Here is a 9,837-nt window from a genome sequence, read left to right as displayed (position 1 = left end):
GAGCGTGGCGGCGAGGCGCGCCGCCGCGTCGCGCTCGCAATCGGTCGACGCCGGGAGCACGAGCAGCGTCGTCGGCTCGGTCGACGGCGGCGCGCGCCGAAACGCAAGCTCGTCGGGCGCGCGGACAAGCCAAATCGAGACGCCGCCCGCGCCCACGTCGACCGTCCACACCTCGGGCATCTCGTCCGCGTCGGCTCCGCCGCCGCCGAGCGCGCCGCTGCTCGCGCCGCCCGCGCCCCCGCCGGCGCCTCCGCCGGCGCCTCCGCCCGCGCCCCCACCCGCGACCGCGCAGCCGACGCCGCAAGCGCTGCACTCACCGACGCCGTCTCCGGGGTCGCAGCAGTCGCTCCCGTTGTTGTTGCAGCTGACGCCGTCCCCCGCGCCCGCGGCGCGTCCCGCGAGCAGCTCCTCGAGCTCACGCTTCACCTGCGACGGACGAGGAGGCGGCAGGTCGAGGTGCGTGGCGTCCGGAGTCTGGGGGGAGGGCACATGCATGTACGTGTATGATCACCCGCTGCGGCAAGGAGGTGCGCGGGCGCCGGCGCTTGTGGTGGCGCGGCAGGGGCACTGCGCGCGCGCGCGGCAGGGTGCGGGGGGGGGGCGCTGGGGCGTCTTCGCGAGGGCTCTCTGCCTTGCCGCTCGCCTGGCGCAGGCGGCCGAGGCGCGGCGTGGAGTCGTACGACGAGGACGGGCAGCAGACGTGCCGCAGCACACCACCCGTGAGGTGCAGAACGCCCTCGCCCTCGAGGAAGCGGGCGCCGTCGGCGGTCGCCGTATAACGCCGAACCGGCATGATGACGATGTTCGCGAGAGGCGGCACTCGCAGCGGTAGTGACGCCGCTGCGCCCGCCGGGCGCAGCGGCGGCGGCGGAGGCCCGCCAGGCTGATTGGAGTGATTGGTGGGCAAAGTGTGCTGCAAAGAGTGGCGAGGCGGGGGCGAGACATCCTCCTCCGAGTCGGAAGAGGAGGAGGCGCCGTCGAGCAGGTTGGATGGCATCCTCAAGGGTGGCGTTCTAGTTCACCACCATGAGTGGCCGGCCAGTCCAAAAAGAAAAAAGTCGGCCGCGGTGGTTTTCATAACATCGAAGGCTAGCTCAAAAAAAATTAATTATTACCCAAGGAGTACGCTGTTGGATTCCGAGCGTGGTGTCCCATGACAAGTTCGGCTGCGGGCCGAAAGTGGAAAGACAAGATTGTCCCTTAGTCGACAGCACCCGCCTTTGGATGTATATTTTTTGTCTTTTTGGTTCGCATGGCTAGAGGTTGGCCTGTCTGGTAAGCCCCAGCCACTCCGCTGTGAACACCGAGGCGCGAGGGCCTCGGTCTTGCTCCCTGCTGCTCGGTGTACGAACTCTGTTCACACCGAGCAGCTGGGAGTGGCTGCGGCTATGAGCAGACAGGAGGTTGGCCTCCCACCGTTGTGAACATAGTCTGGCCCGAAGAAGCCGCTCGTCTCTTGTCCGGGCAAACGCGCACTTTCGGCGGGGTTCCCGGGGAGGCCGGCGCCAGGCCGCAGGCGCCAGGCGCAGGCCGGGTCCGTGTGCGGCGCCCCACCAACCGACCAAGCAACAACGGGCAAGCCACAACGCTCAACGGTCATCAACGCACTCAACATGTGGAGGGTGCCATCGTCGGCGGACTACTGTGGCTTGCCAACATGACGCGCGTCGACATCGCTTATTCCGCATCTCAGCTCGCTCGCTTTATGACCAACCCAGGCCCGTCGCATTTTAAAGCCGCCATTCGGGTGCTAATCTACGTGCGCGACACAGCTGACCGCGCCCTCGTCATGCAGCCGAACCCCGACCGCAACCTTGAAAGCTACGTCGATTCGAACTGGGCGACGAGATTCTCTTGCTCCGGTGGCATGTTCTTCTTCTACGGATGCCTATTCCACTGGTTCTCCAAAATGCAGCGTTCCGTCACACTATCTAGCGCCGAGGCAGAATTCTTCGGCGCCATGCTAGCCGCCAAGGAGGTGATTTTCATCCGTGAGCTACTGATCGACCTTGGATTTTCCATCGACGGCGCCAGCATCATCAACTGCGACAGCAAATCCGCCGTCGGCATGGCCTTCGATGTCACCCACGCGCACTGGGCCTTGCACTGATAATGCGGCCGGTGCGCGGGGCTCCTCTGTCGTTTTCAAATAAAAAGTACACACACCATTCAGGCATCACCACCAACACATGGTAGCATATTTCTCGTAACGCGCTGTGCTAGATAACACCAAAAAAGGCACAGGCACGCGCGCTCTGTGACATGCATGTGCGCGCGCAGACCGCGGCAGATCTGCAGACCAGAAGCAGAGCCCAGTGCCCAGGAGAGAGACCAGACCAGACAGGCCAAGAGTCCACGACGCGCACATGGCAGAGCGTGGGAGCCGAGAACGCGAGAGTACGCGCGGCCACCGCCACGGCCAACTAGTGGAGAGCGAATGCACGCCCCCGCCTGGCCAAAGGGTAGGAGAGAGAAGAGAGTACGGGCGGCGGTGTCAGCAGCATGCGGATGTCACGGCGACGAAGGCGAGATCTCGGAGGAGCGCCGACACCGACGGCGGCGGATCCGGCGGGGCGGCGGATTGGTCTTGGGTTATCTGGGGTGGGACTGCTAGGCGTCCTCTTTGAGCGCCACGACCAGATTGGCCTGCCACTCATCCAGGATAGTCGCATTGGTCACTCCGTCTCGCGGCACATCCAAGTCCACAAAAGCTGGTGACGTCCACGCGTCGAGCGCTGCGTCATCACCCTTGGCTACACCCACAATGACATCATGGACTTGCCCGATGATCACCTCAGATCCGTGATGCACACCTGGCAGTTTGTAGACCTTGACAGTGCTCTTCCAACGCTCGCAGACGGACAGACTGTCAGAATGGACCGTCCCGTCGCCATCTCCGATTTCGACCGAAGCTCCGATGTCTGCGAAGACCCCCCCTGCGGGGAAAGTGAGGTGGGAAAACGTGCGCACGTTATGGCTGTAAATGCAGTGCGTCGGGACACCAGGATCTTCGGTCGACCCGACGGACAAGGCATATTTCATCCGCTCCGCCTCGTCGTCCATGAGCAGCCTCCTGAACAGAGATGGCAGGCCGGAAGCCTTGATCTCTTCTGGCTGCGCCCATGGCCCATGTTGGAGCGTGACGTAGCTTCTGTTGGGTATGGAGTCGTCCACGCCCGGCGACATCCAGTACAAGGATGGAAACTCGCGGAGGAGCCGCGTGATGTCCGTGAGGAGCCAATCCATGAGCAGCTCCTTCAGTACAGCCCCAAACCCGTCCACGACTTTTATCACAAAGTGTTCCTCGCTCACCTGCTCGGCCATAGGTGGGTCGCACAAGGGGCACGTGAACTTGGTAGCGCCTGCCTGGCCCGGCGGCGTGTAGGCAAAGGCGACGCCGCCCATCAGTGCGGAAAGGGCATTAACTGCGCCATTGAAGGGGCCTGCGACCGGCACGAAGGCGTGCACGTTCTTTTGCACCCAACTCTTGCCCCCGCGCTTTGCGTTTGCCCATCTCAGGAACGCGTGCGTGAACGGAGCCGCCATCGAAACGCCAGTCAGCACAACCGGCTGACCATTCTTCGACACCGCGTCTGAGATTGTCCTGAAGAAGCGAGGGAAGGCTTCTTGCTCCCAGTCGGCTACGGATAGCCGCCAGTCGTAGCCCATCGGGAGGATATCGACGTCTCTGACAAACCCTTCGGATTCCAGCCGTTGGGTTAGGTTGCCGTACAACTCAAACCCGTAAACCGTCAAGCCATCCCAACCCTCGGCAACCCTCACCTGGACATGCTCCGGAGACTTGGTGCGGTTCGTCGTCGGGTCAAAGGTGAGTCCCAGCTGCGCGTGGGAACTGTGAAACGCACAAACTGCGGCCAGCTTGTCCAAGTTCACCCACGCCGTCGTCCACGTTGGCGTCCACGGACTGCACGGGTTGAGCCATCGCGCATCGTTGACTTGCAGCGTCTGTCCTATGAGTGGGCCCACGACCACCACTGGGTGGCGAACGCTGCTCCTCTCGTCGACGAGGAGCGAGGAGGGCGATGTTGCGCCGAGCGCGAGGAAGGCGATCACGCCGAGCACGAACAGTTGGACCGTCGACGGGAGTTGGCGGGACTGCGGTGGGTCCAGCATCGAGCTCGGTTGTTGAAGCCGAGATCCCAGAAACCAGCCGTTGTGAAGAGCTGGGGCGCGCCACCCAAGAGTAGGCCGGTCGCTCCCCCGTCTTTGGGCCCCTTTGAGTCGTTTTTATTAAATGAACTCGGGGGCACAGGACGCGGTACAAACGGGGTACACCAAAAGGCACAGGCTGCCTGCACGGCGTTCACTCGAACGCCATGCACATGGCGCGGAGCAGCATCGGGTTGGTGTCGAACCCGAGCGGGTCCTCCTCCCAGTCCCGGTGCCCACCCTCCGCGTCATCCTGCTCATCGTGCGCGTCGAGCACCCTGCCGAGGCACAGGACCGTCCCCTTGGGAACGCCTGCCCCTCGCGCGCGCGGGAACTCTCCCTGCACCGCCATCACGAACTTCTCGCGCGCCCACTTGCCGCCACGGCGGCAGTGCTGGGGCGCGCGCTCGCGCAGCTCCTCGTAGAGCTCCTCGGCCCTCGCCACCTCCGCCGCCCAGCCCTCCGCTGACGCCTGAGCCGCCTTCTTCTCCCTGAGCGTCTTGAACACCGGCGGCGGCGCCGGCGATGGCGCCACCTCCGGCTCGCCCGCCGCCTCTGCAGCGCGCCGCCCCTTCCTCGCCTTCTCCTTGAGCCGCTTCCTAGCGCTCTTGGTCAACGCCGGCGCCGCCGCCGCGGCCTCGCCGGCCGCCGCACCGGCGATGGATGTCGAGGATGATGAAGGTGATGAAGCCGTTGTCGCGTTGCAAGCGGGGCGGAGAGTGTCGAAAAAAGAAGTGACCCTGTCCGTTGTGCCAGCGCAGCCTGGCGCAGACGCCAGGCCGCGCAGGGGCGCGGCCAATGCCGCAGCCTCCCCGCTGCCCGTTTCGGGCTCCTCCTCCTTCGCCGCCTCAGCCACCTCTGCCGCCGCCTCCGCCGCCGCGCGAGCCGCCGCCGCGCGAGCCGCCGCGCGAGCCGCCGCCGCGCGAACCGAATCGCGAGCCAAGATCTTGAACTCCCTCTCGCGAGCCGCCGCGCAGACTTCCGCCCAGGAGCGCACGTCCCGGCAGCAGCGCACGTCCCGGACATCGCCACCATCCCGGCCGCGACGCGCCTCGATGTCCTCATACGCCCGCACTGTCGCCATCGCCGACGCCAGCAGCAGCCGAATCGCTGCCCCATCGAGGAGGCAGGGTTCGTCGTATCCGGCGGGCCAGATTGTGGCGTATCCGCGGGCGCATATCACGCCGCAAGGCCCGACACTCAAAGGGTCAGGAGGCCGGTAGGCATGGATGAAGGCCGCTGATGAAGATGATGAAGCCGTTGTCGCGCTGCAGGCGGGGCGGAGAGTGTCGGAAAAAGAAGTGACCCTGTCCGTTGTGCCAGCGCAGCCTGGCGCAGACGCCAGGCCGCGCAGGGGCGCGGCCAATGCCGCAGCCGTTCCGGAAGTTGAAGTTGGCGCATCACAAAGAACCCAAATCCAACCCTGCCAACCGAGCAAGCCCATGTGGGACGCGAGGTCTTGCTCCACCTTCTCGGCGCTCGCGTCGCCCAACCTGAGAGCCTCATCCGCCATGCCGGGGCACATCTTGACCGGAGCCGGTCACATGTCCATCGTGCCCAAGACGGGGCACGGTCGACTCGACCGCGGCCGATGGCACCGGCCCAACGGCCGACCAAGATTTTACGCCTCCGAACGCCGGGCCGGTGAGGTGGCGGGTCGGGCGACACGGAAAATCGGTGGCTGACAACGACTTTTTGAGGCCATCGGTTTGAGGTCTGCAGACATTTTCTGGATGATCTCGCATTTCCCGAGGCGTAATCGCAGATCCAGACGGCCCAGCAGGTGGGCGCTGCAGGCGAGCCGCCTCACATCCTTCGCCCCCCCCGTCGCTCACGCTGCCTCTGAAGCACCGGACCACCCCCCCCGCGCCCAGGCGGCCTAGCTGCCGCGGGCTCCACCCACGCGGGCCACCATCAGCGCCGCCCGACGGCTCAGAACCTCTCTCTTTAGGTCCCACAAAGGCGGCGAGCGAGCGGCGAGGCAGATGAATCGAGCTCTGGACGCATGCCGCGAGAGCTGTGAGGGTCGCAGCTCGGCCTCCATCTTGCCCGGTAGTGGCGCGTCGGCTTGCCGGCTCACGGGGGTCACTGCCCCTAGGTGCCGCCTCACCTCGCCTCTATGCACCCTTCACCCTCTAGCGCCTCACCCTGCCCGGTGCCGTGGTAGTGGCGATGTCAGCCATGCTGGACCGGCGGCAGCGAGGCCGACGGGCGTGGCTGCGGCGACAACGGCGGCTTGGCCCGTGACGGCGACGGCGCTGACGGCAGAGCAGCTGCGGCCGGCACGGGCGGGTGCGGCCGAGCAGCGCGGCGCTCACAGCAGGCGGCCGGCGTGGCGGCGGCGACGGCGCCGCACGAGGAAGCGGTGGCGCAGCCGCGCATGACAGGTCCGGCGCGTGTCGAGCAGCGAGGTGGCGCGCCGCGCTGCCGACGCGCCCCCAGGCCGGAGGCGGCCGCCGCGTGCCGAGCCGCCGGCTGTTGGTGCTTACAGTCTGCGGCGGCGGCGCCGCCGCCGCCGTGGAGCGAGGCAGCGGCGGCGGCGGCGGCGGCGGCGGCGGCGGCGGGGGATGCGGCGGCTGCACGTTGTGCCTCGAGGCGTCGCTCGCGGCGCTGGTGCGGCGCGTGGTTGGCTGACGAGGTTGCGCGCGCACGGCGCTCGAGGGTGTAGTCACGTCCCTCGGCTCTCGCCACCGCTGTCGCCGCGCGCTCCGCGTTCGTTGTCGCCGGCGCTGCCCGCCTCGAGCCACTGCGGCCACTGCCGCGCGACGTTGCGCCGCGCCACGCTGGCCGTCGCTCTCTCGACGTTGTGGAGGAGGCTCTGTCCCACGTCGAGAGGAGGCGTTCCCGCGGTGATATTGACCCAGCTCTGTTGTCTCTAGGCTGCGTCGGCACGGGAGGCGCTGCGGGCGGGAAGGTGGAGCGGGCTGCGGAGCGGCAGATTAGTGGCAGTGGCGACGGGCGGGGCGGCAGCGAGCAGGGTGGCGAGTGAGACGTTGGAGAGGCGGGGCTGGGGAGGCTGGTGCCGGTGCCACTACAGGCGGTGCAGGTGCGGTGTGCTACTGTAGTGCTCGCTCACCGGAGCGAGCGCGGCGCTCGGACCGTCCTGGCAAGGGCCGCTGACCAGGACGGTCGCCAGGAGTCGGCTTGCACCGCGAGAGCGGCGAGGCGGGGGGAGAGGCCTGGTGAGGGTGTCAGCGGTGGTGCGTGTGTTAGTTAGGGGGAGAGGCGCGGGCCGGGGGAGCGGGAGGGGGTGGGGGGGTGGAAAATTTCGATACCCTAAGGTGCCCTGGTGATCCTGGGTTAGTATCGTCTCTTCTGAGCCCGCTCTTGATGGGTTGGAAGCGTCATAGCGAATTCACGCCGATTTTGCCATACGGACGTCCCTGGCGCGCGCTCTTGAAGGCCTCATCCTGGGATGGTGCTCGCCAGCGTGAGTTCATACAGTGCTGCGAGCTGGCCTAAGGCCGGACCTTACGACGGTCCAGCGCTGGGCAGCGTGATGGCTCTTACTCGAGGCGCGACATGAGTGTACGAGGACCTCAACGTCTCGGTTTGGCGAACCAGCATGAGGAGAGGAGCCGCTGTAGCTCCTCCCTGCAGCTTGCGCGTCGCGGTTTGGCCGACGTCCCATCCACCGCGCATACTGCGGCGGCTCTCCAGCTCAAGAAGGCTGCGCTCGACCACCACATCGCCCGAGTCAGTGGTCCGGACGCCCCGCTGAGCCTCGCGCCGCAGTGCAGCCAGTTTGCGCGGCCGTGATGCGCGAACCGAACCGGTGCGATGTTGTTCGGCACTCTAGATGGCCTGAACATGCTTGCGTTCAAGTCTTGAGGTCTGCGCTTAAACTTGAAAATTTAATAAAATCGGGTCCGACCGGCCTACCAAGAGCCTAGGTAGGTGCGGATCGGCAAGAGCGCAATCGATCTTTTTGCCCTCTATCACCTTGGGTTGTAAGAACTTGAAACACACCACGCAGGGGCACAGCAAGCACGGATAGCCGTTGAGGAGAAAGGGCGTAAGGTGTATGCGCAGCCACGGCCGTGCCGCGGTGGGCGCGCCACCTCCCGCGAGCGCGGCGGGATCGGAATTGCGGCCGGAGGGAAGGGCGAGCCGCCGCCGCCGCCGCCATATACCATCAGCGACGACGACCGCGGCTCGCCCCAAACGACAGGCGCTGGATCGGCAGTAGGGCTTGGGCGGCGCAGCGTAGGCCTCGAGCCACACGAATCGCCGACAACCCCCCCTCATCGACGTGATGGCCGCACCCGCTGCCGGCCGATGCAAGCTGCCGCCTCCACCGCACCAGCGATACTGGCCGCGGCTCGCCGCCACGCGCCGGCTCGGAAGAGGGGCTATCGGCGGCGCAGCAGAGCGGCACGCCTCGTCATTCGAGCAGCACCAGCCCCCCTCTTCGACGTGACGGCCGCTCTCGGAGCCGGCCGGTGCGCGCCCGACCCACGCCCCCTCTCGCCCCCCCCGATCCCCCTGCGCGGCGCCCCCTCCACTGCGCGCCGGCTCGAGCGCCTATTGCCAAATCGCGACTTTCGAGCGCAGTGCACGCGCCCCACACGTCACGCGAGCGCAGGAGAGTTTGCGGCAGAGCAGTACCGTGTACTAGCCGGAGGCATCGCGCCGAAAACCCCGCGCATTCCGCCCCAACAGAGGCTGCAGGAGGCAGATGGCCAATAGCTGTCGTTTAGCGACCATCGTTACGAAATGTTGCGTTACCGGGAGCTCTCCAAGCTGTCTTGGGTGGTATAGGTGCCCTTTACAGTGGGTTGCGGGCATTAAGAAAGCGTCGCAGCGCTGCTCGAGTGCGCACGACAAAGCAGCTCTGATGCAGCCATGGTGACCTGCGTGCGGGGACGGCAAGGGTCGCGCCGCAGCCCGTGCTCACCGGGGGCTCAGTCTCGATGGGGAGTGGGGGGAGAGAGAGAGCAGCCAGGCCCGCGTACCGGTAATGCGAGACGACATTGACAGTTGGAGCCGCCCGCGGCTTGCAGAGCGTTTGAGTGTTGTCGGGCTACGTGCGCATGTCGCGGGCGACGCCCGCTGCGTCCGCAGCTGACACGTCGTGGTGACGATGATGGCGAGGAGCATCACGGTGGAGAGGAGCGGCACGGCCCTGTTTGGGCTCGCTCGAGTTGCGGTCTCGGCGCGGCACGGCACGCGTTTTTCATTTATCAGGGCTTCCGAGGTGAACCTCGAAGAATATGCGAGCTTTTCAGAGTCAAGTCGTCAAGCGATTGCGCGAAATCCCACACTCCACACAGCACACACTGGTGGGTTTTGGGGCGCTGTGGGCCCCCTACCCCAGGGGCCCGATGTTTGCAGAGTGTGCAGAAAATACCCACCGCCCACTCCGAGGGAAACGCGAGAGGTTCACTCAAGGCTTGATGACCGGGGGTGACTCGTAGACAGGCCCCCGTCCCCCGTGCAGTGGAGGCCGCGCTGGAGCGACCGGCGCGGCACGCCGCAACACCGCTCGGCAAACCCCGCCGGTGACTGGTGCGGGCATGACCTCGCACAAAACGTCCTCGGCAGACGGCCCCGCCCTGCTGCTACTGCTGCCGCTACTGCTGCTGCTGCTGCTGCTGCTGCTGATGCTGCTGCTGCTGCTGCTGCTCCCCCTCCGCCGGCGATGGGTCGAGCCGCTGCCGTTTCCTC

At 66.2% G+C, this 9,837-nt stretch overlaps 4 protein-coding genes across 4 annotated transcripts in view; all 4 read right to left on the bottom strand.

The window, feature by feature from the left end:
• Nucleotides 1-793, bottom strand: part of EMIHUDRAFT_223823 (hypothetical protein) — a gene marked incomplete at both ends in the record, with an annotated part of 1,832 nt that extends 1,039 nt beyond the window's left edge. The window contains 2 exons of the mRNA XM_005791356.1: nucleotides 318-426; nucleotides 701-793. Of these exons, the coding sequence (XP_005791413.1) occupies nucleotides 318-426; nucleotides 701-793 (202 nt within the window). The remainder of the gene's footprint in view (nucleotides 1-317; nucleotides 427-700) is intronic.
• Nucleotides 794-2,301: 1,508 nt separating this feature from the next.
• On the bottom strand, nucleotides 2,302-3,042 carry EMIHUDRAFT_361430 (hypothetical protein; the record flags this gene model as incomplete). The annotated part of the gene is made up of 1 exon (XM_005791355.1): nucleotides 2,302-3,042. The coding sequence occupies one exon, from the start codon at nucleotides 3,040-3,042 to the stop codon at nucleotides 2,611-2,613; it is 432 nt and encodes a 143-aa protein (XP_005791412.1). The 3' UTR covers nucleotides 2,302-2,610.
• Nucleotides 3,043-4,324: 1,282 nt separating this feature from the next.
• Nucleotides 4,325-5,683, bottom strand: EMIHUDRAFT_223821 (hypothetical protein; the record flags this gene model as incomplete). Its single annotated transcript, XM_005791354.1, has 3 exons — nucleotides 4,325-4,756; nucleotides 5,099-5,280; nucleotides 5,602-5,683. The coding sequence occupies 3 exons, from the start codon at nucleotides 5,681-5,683 to the stop codon at nucleotides 4,325-4,327; spliced, it is 696 nt and encodes a 231-aa protein (XP_005791411.1).
• A 3,255-nt stretch (nucleotides 5,684-8,938) lies between these two features.
• The window catches only part of EMIHUDRAFT_223819 (hypothetical protein), a gene marked incomplete at both ends in the record, with an annotated part of 4,512 nt that continues 3,613 nt past the window's right edge, over nucleotides 8,939-9,837 (bottom strand). The window contains 2 exons of the mRNA XM_005791353.1: nucleotides 8,939-9,023; nucleotides 9,126-9,193. Of these exons, the coding sequence (XP_005791410.1) occupies nucleotides 8,939-9,023; nucleotides 9,126-9,193 (153 nt within the window). The remainder of the gene's footprint in view (nucleotides 9,024-9,125; nucleotides 9,194-9,837) is intronic.

The sequence above is a fragment of the Emiliania huxleyi genome (assembly GCF_000372725.1).
Source record: "Emiliania huxleyi CCMP1516 unplaced genomic scaffold EMIHUscaffold_113, whole genome shotgun sequence".
NCBI lineage: Eukaryota > Haptophyta > Isochrysidales > Noelaerhabdaceae > Emiliania > Emiliania huxleyi.
This window is presented reverse-complemented; position numbering and strand designations above follow the sequence as displayed.